Here is a 22,932-nt window from a genome sequence, read left to right on the forward strand (position 1 = left end):
GCTGGCTTCATGCTGTTTTACGGTACCATTAGTTTAGCTTAGCTCGGCTTAGATTGTGCTGTGTCCTGCATGAATAAAGAGATACTGCCTACAGCTCAACCATGAGTCCCTGGTCGTCTGTTACCCTCCCGTGAAGCCAGCCCAGCGAAAACAACATAGCCCGGCGAAAACAACACCTGATAGCTTTCCCATTCTCCATCCCTCTGGGAGCATGGACCCAGGGTCTTTATCACGTTGACTTTAAGTGGTTTTTGCTGTGTCCTCATTATCCCCTTAGCCCTGTGATGACAACCCACATACCTAAAAGGTGAATTTATAGGTAGGAAAGATTAAAGTTGAATGTATCCTTATACCTTAACTTGCTACTTTACTTAAGTTCATATTTAACTACTGCATTCATTTTGTGTGTCAGAGCTACTTAAACATTAAAATTCAATTTTAATGTTGGGTTGGGGAAGATAGTACAGGTACACCACATTTTCATGCCTGAGGCCCAGAGGTTCCAGATTCAGTTAATCCAGAGCTGAGCACTGCTGATATCTCTTATTAAAATAATACAAAATTTTAAATAATAAAATAAAACTGTGAATGCAGGGCTGAGTGGTGGTATACCTAGGTAAGCACATGTTACCATAAGCAAGGACCCGTGTTCAAGCCTCTAGTCCCCATTTGCAGGGGCAAAGCTTCACAAACAGTGAAGTAGTGCTGCAGGTATCTCTCTTTCCTGTGTTTTCCCCTTCCCTCTCATTCATTTATTTATTTGAGAGAGACACAGGCAGACAGACCATAGCACTACTCAGTTCTGACTTATGGTGGTGCTGGGGATTGAACCTGGGACCTCTGAGCCTCAGGCATGAGTCTTTGCAGAACCACTATGCTATCTTCCCTGCCCTCCCTCTCAATAACAAAACAACAGCAAAAAACAACTTTGTGAATGCTTTCTCAGATGGAAATTTGGTATGCAACACTGTAATATATATATATATGTGAATAAAAGGCAGGACACAAACAGGTATAGGCCACGGAGCAGCTGTGTGTGTACAGCTCTGGTCTTTCAATAATGATGATGATGATGAAATTAAACCTTTATAAATACATCATTTAAATAATACAAGCAATTTATTTTTAGCTCTAAAAATTAAGAAACAACTTTCTTTCTTTTAAACTTTTTTATTATTGGATAGACAGAAATTGAGAGGGATGGGGGAGACTGAGTGGGATAGAGACATACATAGAGAGACACCTGCAGCCCTGCTTCATTACTTGTGAAGCTTTCACCTTGCAGGTGGGGACCAAGGGCTTGAATCTGGATCCTTGCACACTATAAAGTGTGCACTTAAAGAGGTGTGCCATCGCCTGGCCCCTATTATTTCTTAAATTAGTTCAATACTCTATTTTATTTTTGGAATGTCATTTTTTTTAGAGAACATTTTTTTGTCTTTTTTTTTTTTTTTAATCATCATTGTTGGTAGGGCTTTAAAGTGCTAATAAAATCAGGAGGTTCTGGCTTAGTAGTCCTTTTACAGAGTTTGAAGTTGGTAAACTTTTGGGCCTTTTTTCAAGAGGTAACCTTGATCATTTAGTGATCCAATAAAATTTTCAAAATCAGCAACCTGGAAGAAAAAGACTAATAGTTAGCCCATTGGGGTGGGGATGGTATAGAACTATACCCTATAATCTTATTATATATATAATACATATATAAAATAAACATATATATTTTATTTTATTTGTTTATTTATTTGCTGGGGCTTGGTGCAGGCACTATGAATCCACTACTCCTAGTGGCCATTTTTTCCTTTTTTTTTTTGGATAGGACAGAGAGAAATTGGGGGGAAGTGGTGATAAAGAGAGAGAAAGATAGACACACACCTGCAGACCTGCTTCACCGATTGTGAAGCATCCCTGCTTTAGGTGGGGAGCAGGGAATCAAACCCAGATCCTTACGGGTTCCTTGCATTTAGTACTGTGTGCCCTTAACCAGGTGAGTCACTGCCTGGCCCCCTATCCTATAATCTTAGAAACCATGAATTAAGTAAATAATACATTTTAAGTTAGTCCACTTGGTATATAAAGTTATTATTTAAAAATATTAATTTGTGGGGCCAGGTTAAGTTCACATGTTGCCATGTGCAAGAACCAGGGTTCAAGCCCTCAGTTCCCCTCCTACAGGAGGGAAGCTTCACAAGCAGTGAAGCAGTGCTGCAGGTGTGTCTGTCTGTCAGTCTGTTCCCCTCCCTCTCTACCTGCCCTCTCAATTTCTGTCATTTCCAATAAAAATAAATTAAAAAAGACAAAGCTTAAAATATTAATTTGTGAGTGGAAGAGACAGCATAATGTTTATGCAAAGAGTCTTATGCCTGAGGATTTGAAGTCTTAGGTTCAATCCTCAGCATCACCATAAGCCAGAGCTTAGCAGTGTGCTCTGGTTCAAAAAAAAAAAAAAATCAATTTATTTCCTAAATAAATTTACCCATAATCTTTTTTTTCTTCTGAATAATTTCCTTAGCACATTAAAAATAATTTAAAAAATCTCAGGCTGGTAAAACAGCTCAACTGGATAATAAATACACTTTCCTTGCCAAGGACACAATCCAGGTCCCACCCCAGTCCTCACGACACTATCTGGAAAAGTCAGCCTGGAGTGTTAACTGTGGTGATAACAAAAATAAAAAATTAATTTCTGAAAAGTAAAAACTTTGACTCATCAACTGATAAATTTGAGAATGTCAATTTGAGTGTTACTCATAAAAGCCTCACCCTTAAATTAACCCAAATGTACAACAGGAACAACTATAATAGTTAGGAGGTGACTCCATGGATAGAATGTATGGTTAGTATGTGTGAGACCCCAGGTTCTATCTGTGGCACCACTCACGATGGAGTGATGATCTGGTTTCTTGTAAAACAAATCTTAAGATGTATGCAATAAGAACAGGGCTGAATCTTGATACAAAGAGGATTATGAAGTCCAAAGACAGGTTGATTTGATATGCAGTTAATTAAATGGGTGATACAGTCTGGGAGAGGTAGTGAAAGCCTTCAAGTATAAAAGAAATGCTTCATATCTTCACACTGCGGTGGTTTTGTAGAAGGATATAGTGAAAATTGAGATTTTATCTATTAATTGTCTACTATACACAAGCTACACATTTTTAATGACTAGGTCCCAAAATATTTTCTTTAAAACTTAAAAACTTACCTAGTTAAAAATTATTTTATACATACATATATAAAAAATAACTACACACACACACACACATATATACACACATACATACACACATACTTTTTATTAGTGATTTTAAAAATAACGCGTACTATTCCACACCATTCCCACCACCAGAGTTTTGTGAGTTCTGTGTCCCCATTCCCACCACTGGAAACTGCAGCAGTACTCCCAAGCTCACAAATATGAGTTGACTATAATTTTTATAACTGTCTTATTTTTCCCATCTTTCCTATAGTCCTGCCTGCTCTTCCATTTTAAGTCACAGCTACACCTATTACTACTTCTATTTTTCCTTTTTTCCTCTTTTCTCTCTGATGGAATTGGGCTTCAGAGCCCTCTGGTCATCTTCCCCTAACATTCCTCCCCCTCTGGCAGTATGGGCCAAGATTCTTTTTGTAGTGCAGATGTTCGTATTTATACCAGAGCACTGCTCAACTCTGGTTTATGGTGGTGCTGGGGACTGAGCCTGGCACCTCTGGTGCCTCAGGCATGAGAGTCTCATTGTATAATCATTATGCTATCTCCTCAACACCCCCCCCCCATCACCAATGTCTCAAACAATAACAATTGTCAAGTTCTTAGGCAAATAATTTGTACTTTATACAATGAGAGACAAATACTAATGTACCACCACCCCACCCATGTAGCTCCACTAATCTCTATTCTTGGTACACCATCAGGTACCAGGAATGCTGAGAATCCAGGACCTCATACATGAAAGGCAAGTGTACTTACCTATGAACCCACATCCCTGGCCCCTATTTGTACTACTAATAGAGAAAAATCCCTAAGTCTGAGCTTTGGAATGTATAATGCCAAACTAATAAAAATGTTTAAAAAATTAGATTTGAAAAACTTCTTTTGGTATATTGCACCAAAGTTAAGGACTCTGTGTGATACAGGGGGTTTCAAGTCCTGGTGCATGATGGTGGAGGACCTCATCGGGTATTAGTGTTATGCTTTAAACTGAGAAATTTTACACATGTACCAACTGTATTTACTATTTACTGTAAACTATTAATTCCCCCAATAGTTTAAAAAAATAAATATTTTTAAAAGAAAAAAATCTTGTATTTTTAAGTACACCAAATATCTTGTTCCATTATTTTAATCCTAATCTTAAACTTACAAAAAAGATTAAGTATTTCATGTCTCATACCTGAATGTTTAACTCCTTGGCAATCTGCCTAAGTTGATGCAACTGAAATAAATTATTGTAAGTTCTTTCAGCAATGTTGTTGAGAGCTGAAATAAATCTTTTTGCTGTTGACCTGTTGCTCATTCCAGAGCCATGCTGGGATCGCTCAAAATCTAGATTCCCAAATTCGTCCGAGTATGTTCCTAGCATACTAAATAGGAAGGGAAGACAAACCAAGTTACTCAATAGGCCTCCATTATAAGATGTGAATATAGACATGAGACTCATACAGCAAAGGTTTAAATGTTCGTTTAGTGACCACTATGAAATTCACTATTTAGAAATAAAAAATATTGTGTATACAGCTGATACTTTTGAAAAACTTCTAAATTTGAGGTGGGGAGATAGCATAACAGTTATGCAAATAGACTCTGGGGCCTGAGGCTCTGAGGTCCCAGGTTCAACCCCTCAAGCCCCTGTATACCAGAGCTGAGCAGTGCTCTGGGGAAGAGAAAAAGAAACTTGTAAATTTAAAATGAGAAATGCACAGAAAGTACAAAGTTGACAAATTTCAATATAAATACTGAGAACATTCTTTTTGATTCATGAGAGCGGGGGGGGGGGGGGACACCAAAGAAACCTCACCAGTTTCTTAGTAAACTCAATGTAAGTTTTACTGGATAAAGATATGTTCTCACATTCCAGTACAGCATGTGACAAATACTGATATAAGGTATTTAAACATATTAAGAATGAACTTGAAGAGTTCTGCTGACTTGTAATGATGGCTAGATATTAAAAGTTATTATCTTTCCCCCGTTTCCTCTTACTTTTACAATACCATCAAAAGAAAAAATATATATACTTAACAATGAACTTGTCCAGAAATCTGTAAATTCCAGTTAGAGAAACAATGAGCCATCCTCTCTAGTCTAGCTCTATTGTTCATTTACTGCCTGAATTCTCTGCCTATACAAAGAGACAGTCTTATACCCAGAATCACAGTAATATTATGTCACTTTTTTTTTTAACCAGAGCACTGCTTTGCTCTGGCGTGCTAGGTGGTGCTAGGGATTGAACTTGGGACCTTTAGTGTCTCTGGCATGAAAGTTTTTGCATACTGTCTCCCCAGCCCAGCAGATGTTATTTAATCAGGAATGAAGTAGTTAAGGAGCTACAAGCTTATAAAAGTGATCAATCCAGGTTCAGTTTCTTTTCTTTTTATTTTTTTTTCCTTAAGATAGAGTGAAAGAGAACACAGCACTGATGTTTCCTTCTAAGTGGTGGGGGCTTGGTTTGAACCTAGGTAATTAATAGATTTTTTGGTCCTGGAAAAGTAAATTCCTAACAAACATTGCCATGAGCTGACTTCTATAAGACACCCGCACACAGAATAATATGCAAAATTTAATATGAAAAAATTTAAAAATAGCTTTTCAGGTATTCAAATATAATGGTCTCCAAGATGTGTTTTAAGTAAAGAAAAAAAAAAAAAACAACAAAAGAAACAAGGTATAGAATGTGGGGCTGGGGAGATAGTATAACGGCTACGGAAAAGCACTTTCCTTCCCGAGGTCCCAAAGGTCCATGTACAATTTCCAGCACCACCATAAACCAGAACTAAAACAAACAAAGCATGTATGGTATATCTCTAAAATAAAAATGAATATGTAGCTATCCATATGTGATGATGTGTATATTACATCTGAATGTCAAATAAAAATTATTTGTAGACAACCAGGCAAGAGAAGAAAAAGCTAGGCTGACTATAAACAGTGGGAAAAATACTTTTTTTTTCTTTTAATTCAATTCATTAATTTTGATAGGACAGAAGTTGAGAGGGAATGGGGAAGGGAGAGAAAATGAGAGGAGTAGGGGAGAAGGAGAAAGACACCTGCAGCACTATTTCACCACTTATGAAGCTTCCCTCCAGTAGGTGGGTACTGTGACTTTGAACCCGGGTTGTTGTGCATGGTAATGTTGCACTCAACAAGGTGTCGGACCACTCAGTCCCCAAGAAATACTTTTTGAACTTTGAAGCATGTAAATGTGTGACCCTATTCTGCAAAATTTAAAAAAAAAAAGTTTTTTAAAAAAATATTTATTCCCTTTTGTTGCCCTTTATTGTTGTAGTTATTATTGTTGTTGTCGTTGTTGGATAGGACAGAGAGAAATGGAGAGAGGAGGGGAAGACAGAGAGGAGGAGAGAAAGATAGACACCTGCAGACCTGCTTCACCGCCTGTGAAGGGACGCCCCTGCAGGTGGGGAGCCGGGGTTCGAACAGGGATCCTTATGCCGGTCCTTGTGCTTTGCGCCACCTGCGCTTAACCCGCTGTGCTACAGCCCGACTCACGTTTTTTTCTTTTCTAATAAGTGATTTAATAATGGCTTACAAAATTTTAAGATTTCAGCGGTACAGTTTCATACCACACTCACTACCAAAGTCTAGCAATACCTCTCCAAGGCTTGTATTCAAATTTCACTAATTTGAAAGGATACATGAATCCTTGTGCATTTTTTATAACATACAATTTTTTTAAAAAAATACCTAAAATGATAAGTGTTGCTCTTGATGATTAAAAGTAAACTTGGGGGAGTCAGGCGGTAGCACAGCAGGTTAAGCGCCCGTGGCGTGAAGCGCAAGGACTGGCATAAGAATCCTGGTTCGAGCCCCCAGCTCCCCACCTACAGGGGAGTTGCTTCACAGGCGGTGAAGCAGGTCTGCAGGTGTCTCTCTGTCTCTTCCCCTCTTTATTTTCCACTCCTCCCTCCATTTCTCTCTGTCCTATCTAACAATTATGACATTAATAACAACTACAACAACAATTAAAAAAAAACAAAGGCAACAAAAGGGAAAATAAATATTAAAAGAATTTTTAAAAATATAGTTTAAAAAAAGTAAACCTAGGTCAAAAGTAGCCATGTATGATAATTTAAAATATAAAATTTTCTCTATCCATTTAGGAATTATGATCTAACAAATTATATTAAATACAAAGCACAGTTTACAGCACAGCTCAAAATCCTAATGCATTCATTATCAAGCCCAGAAATGTAATTTCTGAGAATTTTTCAATTTTTTTTAAAGATTTTTTTAAAAGACTTTACTCAATTTGATAAGACATAAATTGAGAGGGAAGGGGGCAGAGAGGGAGACAGGGACACCAGCAGATACGCTTCACCACTTATGAAGCTTTCTTCTTGCAGTTGGGGACCAGGGATTTGAACCTGGGTCCTTGCACATGGTAACATTTGCACTTAATCAGGTGACCACTGCCTGGCCCCTTCTTTTCTATTTTTAAAAGATCTTTATTTATTTAAGATAGAAGAAGAGGAAGAGAACTAGAGAATCAATCTGGCATATGCACTGATGGAGAGTGAACACAGAACCTCATGCTTGAGAGTCCAACACTTAATCAACTGTGCCACGTCCCAGGCTGCTACTTCTGAGAATTTCTCACATTTACCCATTTATGAATTACCTATTAAGATTTCACACTGCAGTACTGTTTGTTGTTGCAAAAGAATAGAAAATATTGTTGTGTCTACCAGTGGGGGGCAGGTTACAATATGATGCATCTAAACAATACTATGCAGCAGCAGAAAGGAAAATGTCGCCATTTTCTAATATGAAAAGACCTCTGAAAATATTAACTTTTTTTAAAATAAAGAACAGGAAAGCTTTTTTTTAAAATTCTTTTAAAATACTTTTCCCTTTTGTTGCCCTTGTTGATGTAGTTATTATTGTTATTGATGCCATCGATGTTAGATAGGACAGAAAGAAATGGAGAAGAAGGGGAAGACAGAGAGGGGGAGAGAAAGATAGACACCTGCAGACCTGCTTCACCGCCTGTGAAGCTACTCCCCTGCAGGTGGGGAGCCGGGGGCTCCAACCGGGATCTTTACGCTGGTCCTTGCTCTTTGCACCACATGCACTTAACCCGCTGCGCTGCCGCCCGACTCCCAAATACTAACTTTTAAATTCAGAACAGTGCATAAGTTTTTTTCTTATTTTTTATATATTTTAAAATTTATTTCTAGAGAAAACTAGATCCAGATCACCACTTTGGCACATGCAATGCCAAAGGACCAAACGCAGGATTTCATGTTAGAAAGTGCAATGCTCTCTATCCACTGTGCCAAGTCAGGCCAATTATCTTTTTTTTTTTTTTAATATTTATTTTTCCCTTTTGTTGACCTTGTTTTTTGACTGTTGAAGTTATTATTGTTGTTATTGATGTCGTTGTTATTGGATAAGACAGAGAGAAATGGAGAGAGGAGGGGAAGACAGAGGGGGAGAGAAAGACCGCTTGTGAAGCGACTCCCTGCAGGTGGGGAGCCGGGGGCTCGAACCTGAATCCTTAAGCTGGTCCTTGTGCTTTGCGTCACGTGTGCTTAACCTGCTGCACTACCACCCGACTCCCCTGATCTTCTATATGGACTATACAAATTCCTCATTTGAGAATTATTCTATCATTTTTGTTGATAGAGTAGAATATAAACAAAGTAATATTCACACTTTGACACATGAGATTATTTGTTTCACACACATTTTTTTTTTTTTACCCTAAAAAGAATGTGATGGAAGGGCTGGCTGATGGATGGGAGCAAGATTTCTCAAAGTGTGTACTTTTGAATTGACTTGAGAACTACAACAATATTACCGCAAAATTACTTCAAATGTAGACATTTTTTATACAGATACTTTAAACTAAGAAAGCATTTGCTCAGTAGAAAATAAGTGACCCAGTGCATTAAATAAAAAGCATTTGGCTTGGTCTAGTAAATACATTAGAGATGGAAAGATTAATATCTCATGTAAAAATGGCACTTAACAATTCAGTCTTGGGCTAGGGAAACAGCATAATGGTTATGCAAAAAGACTCTCATGCCTGCGGCTTCAAAGTCCCAGATTCAATCCCCAGCACCACCATAAACCAGAGCTGAGCACTGCTCTGGTCTGTGTATCTTTCTGTTTAAAATCAATGTATCTGTTTAAAAAATGAGTCTTACCTATATTTCATAATTTCAACTATATCTTCAGCATCCTCCTTGGTTGCTTCCTCTCTCAATTCCAACCTTGCTCGTGCCTTTGAAAGAAAACCAGTATTTTCAGATGTTTGTGCCAGGGTGTCCAAGGTTATTTCACTTTTTTAAAATACAAAATCTGACTTTTGGTAGAAGAGTTATAATATGAAAAATAATTGAAAACTACTATCTGAAAACTTAAGGATGATGATACTCATTTAAAATATTTTACCTATTTTATCTGAGTGCTCAATTTCAGATGTGATTATGAATACACTGGTTTTTCTTTGCTTTTTTTCTTTCCAGAAATTAAGCCTAAACAACTTGTTAAAACAGCAAAAAAGGCATTACTCATATTTTAGAAGGAAAACAAAACAAAACTCTAATCCAGATAATATAACTGTGAGAGTTCTATTTTTTTTTTTTTTAAATTTATTAACACCATTCCTACCACCAAAGGTCTATGTCCTTACCCACACCCCTTATAGTGAAGCTGAAAATCTAACCTCACTCTCCCCAAAGTTTTTTACTTTAGTGCAATACTCCGAATTCTATTTTGCTTTGCATTTCCCTTTCTGTTCTTTTTTCTTAACTTCTGTTGATGAGTGGGACCATGCCATACTCATCTTTTTTTTTTTTAAAGATTTTATTTATTTATTCATGGAAAATGGTAGGAGAGAAAGAACCAGACATCACTCTGGTACATGTGCTGCCAGAAATTGAACTCGAGACCTCATGTTTGAGAGTCTAAAGCCTTATCCACTGTGCCACCTCCCGGACCAACATCTTTTTCTTTCTGACACTTCTCACTTAATTCCTTCTCGCTCCATCCAAGATGGGTCAGAGAAGGTGGGACCATTATTATTATTATTATTATTTTAATATTCATCTATTCCCTTTTGTTGCCCTTGTTTTTACTGTCGTAGTTATTATTGTTGGTATTGATGTCGTCGTTGTTGGATAGGACAGAGAGAAATGGAGAGAAGAGGGGAAGCCAGAGACGGGGAGAGAAAGACAGACACCTGCAGACACTTGTGAAGCAACTCCCCTACAGGTGGGGAGCCAGGGGCTCGAACTAGGATCCTTATACTGGTCCTTGCGCTTTGCGCCACCTGTGCATAACCCACTGCACTACTGCCCAACTCCCTGGGTCATTATTCTTAATAGCTGCACAGTATTCTTTATTTTATTTTATTTATGAGAAAGACAGGAGGAGAGAGAAAGAACCAGACATCATTCTGGCACATGTGCTGCCGGGGATCGAACTCGGGACCTCATACTTGAGAGTTCAAAGCTTTATCACTGCACCATCTTCTGGACCACATAGCTGAGTAGTATTTCATTGTGTATATATACCACAACTTTCTCAGCCATGCAACTGTTGTTGGGCACCTGGGTTATTTCCTGGTTTTATGTGAGTTCTCTTAACCTCCATTAACTATGAATAAATGTTACTGTTAGAAAAGGAGGCACTATCCTTAGAGACCTGTTTTTTATCAAGTCCTCAAGGTATCTGAAACATTTCATGTTCCCATATACTCAACTTTGAATCCTAAAATTGTTAAATTTTTCTTTTAAATTTGCCTTTTCCCTTTCTTCTTCGTGTGTGTGTATGTGTGCGATTTATCCCCATGTATTAACCTAATCACTCTTTACAGGAGTTTCCCAAATGCTATTAAAAGAAGAAAAAATAGTGGTCTGGGAGGTGGAGCAGTAGATAAAGCATTGGACTCTCAAGCATGAGGTCATGAGTTCAAATCCCTAGCAGCACATGTACCAGAGTGATGCCTGGGTTCTTTCTATCTTTCTCATTAATAAATAAAAATCTTTTTTTTTTTTTTTTACCAGAGCACTGATCAGCTCTGGTTTATGGTGGTGCAGGGGATTGAATTTGGGACTTCAGAGCCTCAGGCATGACAGTCTGTTTGTATAACCATTATGCTATTTACCCCTACCCAATAAATAAAATCTTTAAAAAGAAGAAGAAAAAATAAACAGTAGCATGGTAACTGGTCTTATATCTACAAATGAGAAGCTATACTTTGATATGTGAAAGATATAATCAACTCTTATTTTAAATAAACTTCATGTCTAATGTTTCTTAGAAGAGAAAAATGTCAGTAATGCAGAAAATTGTGAGAAAGCTTGTCATTCTCTTCATTCTTCCTTTTAATTAAAAAAAAAAAAAGAATGAACTTAAAATAAACCTCTGTTAGACGAATGAGAGATTCCAGCTGCCTAGTGGTGATTGGTGAACTATTTAAACGCTGGCTCTGTTTCCGGAGCTCAAGGTAAAAATCTTGAAGAATTTGAGCAGCTTCTGTGGACAGCCTTGGGTAGACATATTGCCGAGCATAACCAATGTACTTTCTCAATAGCTGGTGGGGAATTGGGTCTATTATTTCTCCAGGAATCACCTAATATGGGGGGGGGGGGGGCAGGGAAGCTTATTACTACAAAGATAAGCAATAAACACAATCTTTTAAAAGGTGCTTATTATTTGGTAGAACAGAGAGAAATTGAGAGGGCAAGGGGAGATAGAGAAGGGGAGAGAGAGACATGTGTGGCAATGCACATGAAGCTTCCCTCACTACAGGTAGGCAATGAGGACCTGAAGCCAGGTACCTGCACTGTAACATGTGCAATCAGTTGGGTGTGCTACTGCCCAGCCCACAATAAATACAATACTTCTGCTAAAGTAAAATACAACATTTCAAAAGATTCTCCAAATAAGCCAAACTGTATTTCTAGTTCTTAGTCTGTTTGTTCAGATAACTTTAAATCAAGTTTACATAAAGTCTAGTATGTAAAAAGTTTTGGTGTGAAAATTTACACTAAACTGACATTCAAACAAAGTAAAAGATTAAGGAGGAAAAAAAAATATACCTTTAGTCTTTCTGATAGTGGTTTATCAGAAACCACTTCAAGTACAGAAGTATTTGAGTCTTGACTATTCATACGAGCAACTGTGGCACTGCTAACAGTTCTCTGCTTTCCAGCTCTTATTGCAATCACATGTTCCGAAAGTAAGTGATCATGGTCTTCATTTGGGGTGTCTAACAGGATAAAAACTAAGTCAAATCTGGATAGCAGGGCGCTCCCCATTCTAAGAGACATGAAAGAATGAAGAGACATAATTAGAATAAAAACAAACTAAAAACCTAGAAAACTGAGGCCAGGTGGTGGTGCACCTGGTTAAGCACACACATTATAGTGCACAAGGACCCAGGTTCAAGCCCCTGGTCCCCACCTACAGGGGGAAAGCTTCACAAGTGGTGAAGCAGGGCTGTAGGTCTCTCTCTTTCTCTGCCTCTCTACCTCCCCCTCCCCTCTCAATTTCTCTTTGTCTCTATCCAATAACAAATAAATAAAAGATTTTTAAAAATTAAAAAAAAAACCAGAAAACTGTTTATCCACTTACTTACTAAAGTTCCACGTAGAACTTAAAAGGGTTTTAGTTAGCTTTTTCAATTCAACATACCCATCTACTCACAAGCCTTTCAGTAGGAGCACAATATCATATATGTACCTACTTTAGGTGAGTGAGAACAGGACCATAGTCATAGCATCAAAAGTCACTGAGTTTTCCTTTTTCTACTTAATTACTTGTGACTCAACATCAAAAATTTAAGCCAGAATAATGCTACACAATGTAACAGAGATTATATAGCTGGGTTTCTTATTTTTATATATATCTTTTGTTTCACTGGCACATTAAATTTGAAGCACCTATGCCCATGGATGGTAAAAAAAAAAAAATCTACCTTTCTTATTTTTATAAATCTTTTTTTTTAAAGATTTTATTTATTTATTAATGAGAAAGGAGGAGGAGAAAGAACCAGATATCATTCTCATATATATGCTGCCTGGGATTGAACTCAGGACCTCATGCTTGAGAGTCCAATGCTTTATCCAATGTACCACATCCTGGGCCACTTAAATGCAATCTTAAGGGGGTATCTATTTGCTTATTTATTTTATTTGATAAGGTAGGGAGAGATTTAGAGGGAAAGGGGGAGAGAACCACCTGCAGTACTGCTTCACTACTTGTGAAGCTTTTCCCTTTCAGATGGGGACCAGGGCTTAAACCCAGGTCCTTATGCACTGTAATGTGTGCACTTAACCACATACACCATAGCAAGGCTCTAAGGGGGATATCTCTATTACTATTTTTATAATAAATTATTACACATACTTAGTCAACTTCTCTGAATACATCAGGTAACTTCTCTATTTGAGACAAAACTGAAATCCAGAGTGGTTAAAAAGGTTTTGCTCCAGCTCCCAGAGTAGGTTCTGTGGTATTACTAAAAACTAAAACCCGCCCCCCCCCCCCCCGTCATTATGTCATGCATACCGACTGTTCCTAGCCATATCTTCTCTATCCAAAAACTAATGAGGCCCACCCAGCCCTACTTAGCTTTTGAGATCAGATGATATTGGGTGAATTCAGGGTTGTATGGCCGTAGATGCATTTCTAGCCAAGAAACAAAAGAAATGTCTCATTCCCCAGTGGATTTGGAAGGAAAATTGCTAATAAAAGCAGGTACAATTCAATAGGAGACACTGGAGAAGAACAAAGCTGGCTTCTAAGGACTCACATAGGTGGTGCACATTTTTATGCTGTGACCCGTCATTAGCGTCCTGTCATATCAGGCAAAACTGGAAAAGTATTACCTCTATTTGGACACTTGATTTGGAACCCACTTTTGCCTTCATTTATATGCTTCTGTCCCTATTTCTTGACTCAGTAATATGTGACAGTTTTGTTGAAAAAATAAATATCCCCCCCTTTAAAAACAAACACCCCAGAACCTCTTACTTTGGTGCAATATACCAAGCCCAGTCCAATTTCTGCTTTGTGTTTTCCCTTCTGATCTTGTTTTTCAACTTCTGCCTGTGAGTGAGATCATCCCATAGTCTTCTGTTTCTGACTTATCTCACTTAACACGACTCCTTTAAGCTCCATCTAAGATGGTCTGAAAATGGTGAAATCACCATTTTTAATAGCTGAATAGCATTCCATTGTGTATATATACCACAACTTGCTCAGCCACTTATCTGATGTTGGACACACTTATCAGATGTTGGGTTGCTTCCAGGTTTTGGCTATTATTGTAGGGTTTTTTCTTTTTTAATTTCCTAATGATTATTATCATCTTGCTCCACTATAGGACCCTAGACGCAAACCCTTCTTCAGATCCTTCTCACCCACCACCTGTGTTTAGTCCTTGGATTTGCTGCAATAAACCATATCTAACCAAAGTTTCATTTAGGGGCTAGGTGGTGGCACACTCAGTAGAGTGCACATTACCACAGGCAAGGGCCCAGGTTCAGGGGTCCCTTGGTCCCCGCCTGCAGGACGAGGAGCTTCACAAGCTGTGAAGCAGCGCTGCTGGTGTTTCTCCTTCTCTCTCCCTCTTTGTCTCCCCCTTCGCTCACAATTTATCTCTCTCCTATTAAAAATAAAAAAGGATAAAATAGCTACGGGCTCTGAACTTAAGTGATAACGCTGGTGCCAATATCACACAAACAGAAAAAGCACGAGTATTTATTTCCCTCTGTCAGTACATATAAAGCAACTTTCATTTTCTTCACAGCTATATTTCACTGAGCAGTTTTTTTTTTTAATTTTTATTATCTTTATTTACTTATTGGATAGAGACAGCCGAAATTGAGAGGAAGGGGGAGATAGGGAGGGAGAGGGAGAGAGGGAGAGAGGGAGAGAGGGAGAGAGGGAGAGAGAGAGAGAGAGAGAGAGGGAGAGAGAGAGAGATGCCTGCAGCACTGCCTCATCACTTGTGAAGCTTTCCCTCTGCAGGTGGGGACCAGGGGCTCAAACCTGGGTCCTTATGCATTGTAACACATGTTCCACCACCTGCGCCCCCCCCCCCCCCCAGCAGTTTTTCTATACAGCTTTACCATTTCCCTTGTGTAAAGACTTTTAAGTTGTTTCCAGTCTGTTAGCAGTGGTAATGCTGTAATACTGACCCTGTGAATATCTTTATGTAATTATTTGCACAAAATGAGTGCATTTTATTTCTGTATAACTCCTAAAAGTAGAATTAGCTACAACAAACAAAATGTACATTTAAAGGATAACACAGTAGTTGTGTATCAGTCTTTCAAGCCAGATATCCCAGGCTCAAGCTCCAAAGCCACATGTCAAAGCTAAGCAGTATGTTGGTCTCTCATTAAAATAAACATTTTTTTAAAAATAGTGATTAAGTTTAGTCCAGGAACTAGTGCAGAGAAAAAAGCATTGAACTCTCAAGCATAGTTCTGAGTGTTTTTTTTTTAATTAATAAACTTAATTTTATTTGATAGAACAGAGAGAAACTGAGAGTGAGGGGGAGATAGAGAGGGAGAAAGACAGACAGACACCAGCAGCACTGCTTCACCACTTGTGGAGATTTCCCACTGCAGGTGAAGGCTGGGGGCTTGAGTCTGAGTCCTTGTGCATGATAATGTGTGCATTTAACTAGGTGCACCACTACCCAGCCCTGGAGGCCTGAGTTTTATCCCAAATTTTGCATATGTCAAAATTTCCGTTTCTTTTTCAATAATACCTAAAATGAATAGATAAATATAACGATGAGTATAATATGCCAAATGGTCTTTTAAAATGCTAAATTACATAGCTGAGAGCCCATCTCCCCACCAGTTTGGCAATACTGATTATTTAAGATAGCTGCAAATCTGGTAGCCATGGTACTTCCTTAATTTGTAGTGTTCCAGGGCTGGAAGATGACTCAGTAAGTAAAATACACACCTTTATCATGTATGATCCCTTTCCTCTTATACTAAGTGTAGGATTAAAAAAGGGGGTTACATACTCAAAACCAAGTTCATTTTTGGCACTTCACATTTTGTAGTGCTCCAGCATATTTTTACATTTTTTTTGTAATTATGACAAACTTGTAAATTTTGTGAATTATGCCCTCAATTGTCTCTTTCTTTTGAAAAATTATATATACATTTTACCACAGCACTGCTAAGCTCTGGTTTAAGTGGTGTGGGGGATTGAACCTGGGATTTTGGAGCCTCAGGTATGAAAGTCTCTTTGTGTTCCCATTATGCTATCCTTCCTACCTTTAAAATTATTTTTTTAAATGAGTTTTTAAAAAATATTTATTCATTTATTCCCTTATGTTGCCCCTGTTGTTTTATTATTGTTATTGATGTCATCATTGTTGGATAGGACGGAGAGAAATGGAAAGAGGAGGGGAAGACAGAGAGGGCGAGAGACGCCTGAAGACCTGCTTTACCGCTTGTGGAGTGACTCCCCTGCAGGTGGGGAGCTGGGGGCTCAAACTGGGATCCTTTAAAATTATTATTAGGGAGTCGGGCGGTGGTGCAGTGGGTTAAGCGCACGTGGTGCAAAGCACAAGGACCAAAGGAAGGATCCCGATTTGAGGCCCTGGCTCCCCATCTGCAGGGGCATCGCTTCACAGGCGGTTAAGTAGGTCTGCAGGTGTCTATGTTTCTCTCCCCTTCTCCATCTTCCCCTCCTCTCTCTGTCCTATCCAACAATAATGACATCAATAACCACAACAATGATAAACAACAAGGGCAACAAAAGGGAAAATAAATATTAAAAAATTATTTTTATTATTATTTGGTTTATAGGGAGGATCCAAATATGAAAGGTATAAATGTTCAAAGAGACTTACTTTAAATTTTCAGAAACTGTTTTGGCTTTATTATAATGTCCTCCAACTGGATTTGCAGCAGCAATAATGGAAGTTCTTGCAGGAAGGCTACAAACCATACCAGCTTTAGCAAGGCTAATACTTTGCTGTTCCATAGCTTCTAACAGTGCTTGATGCTGATGCCCCATCTTATCAAATTCATCTATTCCACAGATACCTACAATCACAGCAAAACATTTTCCTTTGGTTAAAAGTTCCAAACTTTACAGGATGGACAGCAAATAAAAGACTTGTCTTATTTAATTTCCAACAGTCCTATAAACCTTCATTTCCCCCCAATAAAATATTTACTTATCCAACACTGTCTACAAGCAAGGCACTATATTGTAAGATATGGAGGCAATTATTAACAAGTTCAGACTTAAACAGTGAAATAATATGGACATATTCAACAACAAAGTAGAATCCAATCATTTTAGATATGCATGTTACCTAACAAGAAGAAGACAGAGGAAAGGAGAGGACAGGGGAGGGGAGGGGAGGGGAGGGGAGGGGAGGGGAGGGGAGGGGAGGGGTAAGAGCAATACTCTCCAAGGTCCCACCCAGGCTCAAACACACATACACCAACAAGATAAAATATTTCAAGGAGCAGCAGGGTAGTGATCAGCTATACTAAACATGGCTGAGAGGTACAGGATTAGAAATGTGAAGATCAGTGGCAAGCTGAGAAGAATGACCTCAGGACTGGAATATAGGGACTACCTAATATGTATAGGAACACATTTTTTCCAGTCAGGTTAAATTATCACAAAAGAAATTTAGATGGCAAACTTCAATGTGGGATCCTTCTTTGTTTTGTACTTCAACTGGATTTCTTTTAATTTACCACTGCAATCCTGGGGGGAGCCCCAACTGTACAAGATTGGTTTAAATATTCCTAAACTCTTATTGTAAGTCCTGAGAACAAAGGATAATACTCACCACCTTTTTAGTTCTAAGGTATATAGAACTATTCTGTTTAAATAGTAATGCACTCAACAAGTATTTACTGTGTAACGATATACTAGGCTGATTTTTTTATTTATAAAATGAAAATATTGACAAGACTATAGGATAAGAGGGGTGCATTTCCACAAAATGCCCACCCCCAGAGCTCCATATCCAATCCTCTTTCTTGATAGCTTCCCTATTCTTTAGCTCTCTGGGAGTATGGATCCAGGGTCATTATGGGGTGCAAAAGGTGGAAGGTCTGGCTTCTGTAATTACTTCCCTACTGAACATGAGCCTTGGCAGGTCAATCCATATTCCCAGACTGTCTTTCCCTAGGTCAAGGATCTGGGGAGGTAGGGCTCCAAGACACACAGTGGGGTCCTCTGCCCAAGTAAGTCAGGTTGGCATCATGGCCTGAGCACTTTTCAGCTCTGGCTGATGGTGGTGCAGGGGATTAAAACTGGGCATTCAGAGCCTTAGGCATGAGAGTCTCTTTAAATAACCATCAAGCTATCTATCCACTGCCCTACATACTAGGTAAAAGGAATATGACACAAAGGCAAACATATTACTCCACTAGATTTAGCTTTAAAACAAAAAAACAGGGAGTCGGGTGGTAGCACAGCGGGTTAAGCGCAGGCGGTGCAAAGCACAAGGACCGGCATAAGGATCCCAGTTCGAGCCCCCAGCTCCCCACCTGCAGGAGAGTCGCTTCACAAGCGGTGAAGCAGGTCTACAGGTGTCTATCTTTCCCTCTCCCTCTCTGTCTTCCCCTCCTCTCTCCATTTCTCTCTGTCCTCTCCTACAACGATGACATCAATAACTACAACAATAAAAAAAAAAGTGCAACAAAAGGGAATAAATATGAAAAACAAAACAAAAACAAAAAATAAGCGCACATTTTATCAAGTGTCAACCCTGAGGTTTGAGACCTAATACCATATGGGAGCACTGTTGGCTTCAGGGAATGCTCCCTGGATGCTGGTGCAGTGTTCTGTGGTGTCTCCCCTCTCTCTTGCTTTCACCTCTCCATATCTGAAATTGTAAGAATGAGAAAGTTGGCCAGGAAGTAGTGGAATCATGCATGCACAAATATTAATAGATAATTAAACAAAACAAATGATCATTAACATAAATGAGTGATTTAGAGTAAAAAGAATGTGTACTTGTTTGGCCTCATTATTCAATTTGACTGTTTAATTCTTACATATAATTGCATGTTAAGTGACAATACCAATTTGAGTTATACAGTATAAAAAAAAATTGTATGGGACCAGGTGGTAGTACACTCAGTTGATCAAACATGTTATAAGTGCAAAGACCTGGGTTCAAGCCCCTGATCCCCACCTGCAGGGAGAAAGCTTTATGAGCAGGGAAGCAATTGTGCAGGTGTCTATTTAACTATCCATCAGATGATCTATCCGTCTATTCAGCTATCCAACTATTTCCTCTTCCCCTCTCAATTTCTGTCTGTAGCCAATAAAAAAATAAATAACAATGAAAAAAACAGCATTGTATTTCTAGTTACTTTATGATATTCCTTCTCCACACACAGGTTGGGACAATGCTGTCTAAATGCCTTTAAAAAAATGTGGACAGCGACACAAGATGGCAGCCACCATGGGCTTGGATAATTTTTGAAAACTGAATATTCAGCCTTAAAATAGAATGTGGATCTAAATACCCAGAAGCACCTCCCTTTATAAGAATTGTAACAAAAATTAATATGAATGGAGTAAATAGTTCTAATGGAGTGGTGCACCCAAGAGCCGTATCAGTGGCTCTTGGCAGAATTCATATAGTATCAAAGTTGTCCTGCAAGAGCTTCGCCACCTGAGGATGCCTAAAGAAAATATGAAACTCGTCCGGGAGGTGGCGCAATGGATAAAGCATTGGACTCTCAAGCAAAAGGTCCTGAGTTCAATCCCCGGCAGCACATGTACCAGAGTGATGTCTGGCTCTTTCTCTCTCCTCCTATGTTTCTCATAAATAAATAAATAACATCTTTAAAAAAAAAAAAAAGAATCTGCTACTTTAAAAAAAAAAAAGAAAAAAGCCACAGCCCCTCCCTGTCCCCCTGTTCTAGTCAAGCAGTCTTCATTTTTCCACTGTAGTCACTTTTCTAGATATATCTTGTAGACCTCAAAGTACTGGAAAGGAAGCTCCTTTTCAAAGGCAATTTATCTTAAGATACTGTAAATGATACTAATTTTTTGTCCATTTAAAATATATAAGTTGTGCTATAACAAAAAAAAAAAAAAGGAAAGCAGCTAAAAAACATTTTGACTGGGAGAGCATCTATTGTATGCCTGATATTTCACGTTTAATACTGGCACCACATATATCAAAGTAATGCTTTTTTTAAAAAAAATTATTTATTCCCTTTTGTTGCCCTTGTTTTATTGTTGTAGTTATTATTATTGTTGTTGTTGTATAGGACAGAAAGAAATGGAGAGGGGAGGGTGTTGTGACCCCAACAGGAGTTTGGGACTATTAGCATATCTGCTGGAGGAGGAGACATAGAGGGGATTGCATAAAAGGAGGATGGGAGAGCATCTCGCTCTCTTGCTGGGTAACCTTCGCTGCAGCACGTTCCTGTTGGTTTTGGATATTGGACTTATCCTCACACATGGTGGTCTTGGGTGACTTGATTGCAGACTTTGGACATTGCCTATACTCTTAACTAGAATCATTTCTTCATGATTACTGTACTTTCTAAATAAATCCCTTATTGGTTTAATCTTATATGGGTCCAGATTTTGCTAGAGGAGGGGAGACAGGAGGAGAGAAAGACACCTGTAGACCTGTTTCACCACTTATGAAGAGACTGCCCTGCAGGTAGGGAGCTGGGGACTCGCCGGTCCTTGCGCTTTGTGACATGTGCAGACCTGTTTCACAGCCTGTGAAGGGACTCCCCTGCAGGTGGGGAGCCGGGGACTCGAACCGGGGTCCTTACGCTGGTCCTTGCTCTTTGCACCACGTGTGCTTAACCCACTGGGCTACCGCCCAACTCCCTAAATATATATTTTTAAATAAAATTAAAATTTGTAAAGAAATTAACTGGAAAGAAACAGTTTGGGAAAAAGATCCCAGAATTCTTACTTTTCCTATTGGATCCTCACCTTGATCACCAAGTACCAGTGCACCAGCTTCCAAAGCAAAATCTCCAGAGGAACTATCTTTTGAAAGAGTTACAGTCAAGCCAGAAGTGGTTGTGGTATTACCACAAACATACACGCCACGTGGAGCAACATTACATGCTGCCTAAGAACACAAAAAGTTTTAAGAGAATTAGACAAAATAAGAGGGGAAAAATAGCTAAGAGCAATTACTCACAAATGTTAGCTACATGCCAAATATTCATCTAAGAGATTTACAGTACAATCTTCACCATCAAAGTAAGAGAAAGATACTATTATTATACATCCATTTACTGATGGATTAACTAGTGCCTGAAGAGAGTAACTCACATAGGTATGAAGGTGTGAATGTCAGAATCAGTCAAACCCAGGTAGCCTGACTCTGATGTCTGAAATCATGTGAATGTTCTGTACAAATCATTTTAAGCTTCATTTTCAAGTTCAAACAGCAAAAAAGTAAGTTTTGGGGCTGGGTGGTAGCACATCTGGTTAAGTGCATGGACCCAGGTTTGAGTCCCTGGTTCCCACATGCAGGGGTTCTTCTTCTTCTAGCGTTTGCCACATGCAGGGGTAAAGCTTCACAAGTGATGAAACAGTGCTGCAGGTGTCTCTCTTTCTTTCTATCCCCCTCCCCATCCCTCTTGATTTCTGGCTGTCTCTATCCAATAAATAAATAAAGATAATTAATTTTTTTTTCGAGGGGCAGTTGGCACACCTGGTTAAGTGCACACATTACAGCACACAAGGTCCCAGGTTCAAGCTCCTGGTCCTCACCTGTAGAGGGAAAGCTTCACAGGTGGTGAAGTAGGGCTGCAGGTATCTCTATGTCTTCCTCTCCCTCTCTTATCTCCCCCACTCCTCTCAATTTCTCTCTGTCTCTATCCAAGAATAAATAAACAAAAATATTTTTTAAATTTTTTAAAAAGTAAGTTTTAACTTTAGAAGACTCCAGTGTTCCCTTAAGCATCAAGTAATAAAATGACATTGCTCACCTGAGTGAACAAATTATGACAGGTCAGAAAAGTAGAAAAACAGCACAATTAAAAAGCACAGACCTCCAAAATCAGGCAGACTTATTTAAATCCTGGTACTGCCATACACTGGCAGTACTGCTCTTAGACCTTACTGAGTCTCAGTTTATTAACATGTTAAAACATTTATTTATCAGGGGCCAGGTGGTGGCACACCAGTTAAGCACACGTTACCATGTGCAAGGACCTGGGTTCAAGCCCTATTCTCCATCTACAGGGGGGATGCTTCATATGAAGCAGGCCTGCAGGTATTTATCTATCTATCTTTCTTCCTTTCTTTCTTTCTTTCTTTCTTTCTATCTATCTATCTATCTATCTATCATCTATCTATCTATCTATCTATCTATCTTTCCCCCTTCAATTTCTCTCTATCCTGTCAAACAGGAAAAAAAGGGGGGAGAGGAGGGGAACAAGATCAGAAGAGAAAACACTAAGCAGAACGTGGACTGGAGTTGGTGTATTACACCAAAGTAAAAGACTCTGGGGTTGGTGGTGGGCGGGGGAAGGTTCAGGTCCTGGAACATGATGGAAGAGGACCTAGTGGGGGTATTATTGTTATGTTGAGCTGGGAAATGTTATGCATGAACAAACGATTGTATTTACTATCAGCTATAAAACATTAATCCTCCAATAAAGAAATTAAAAAAAAAAAAAGGAAAAAGTGGTGGCTAGGAGCAGTGGATTCCTCGTGCCAGCACTGAGCACAATATCAACAATACC

At 38.8% G+C, this 22,932-nt stretch overlaps 1 protein-coding gene across 1 annotated transcript in view; it reads right to left on the reverse strand.

The window, feature by feature from the left end:
- Positions 1–1,087: 1,087 nt before the first annotated feature.
- The window catches only part of MCM8 (minichromosome maintenance 8 homologous recombination repair factor), a 47,220-nt gene continuing 25,375 nt past the window's right edge, over positions 1,088–22,932 (reverse strand). The window contains exons 13-19 of the mRNA XM_007539568.3: positions 21,164–21,305; positions 17,073–17,268; positions 12,286–12,505; positions 11,607–11,816; positions 9,385–9,461; positions 4,392–4,581; positions 1,088–1,613 (exon numbers count right to left, since the gene is read on the reverse strand). Of these exons, the coding sequence (XP_007539630.1) occupies positions 1,521–1,613; positions 4,392–4,581; positions 9,385–9,461; positions 11,607–11,816; positions 12,286–12,505; positions 17,073–17,268; positions 21,164–21,305 (1,128 nt within the window). The 3' untranslated portion in view covers positions 1,088–1,520. The remainder of the gene's footprint in view (positions 1,614–4,391; positions 4,582–9,384; positions 9,462–11,606; positions 11,817–12,285; positions 12,506–17,072; positions 17,269–21,163; positions 21,306–22,932) is intronic.

The sequence above is a fragment of the Erinaceus europaeus genome, chromosome 1 (assembly GCF_950295315.1).
Source record: "Erinaceus europaeus chromosome 1, mEriEur2.1, whole genome shotgun sequence".
NCBI classification, from domain to species: Eukaryota; Metazoa; Chordata; class Mammalia; order Eulipotyphla; family Erinaceidae; genus Erinaceus; species Erinaceus europaeus.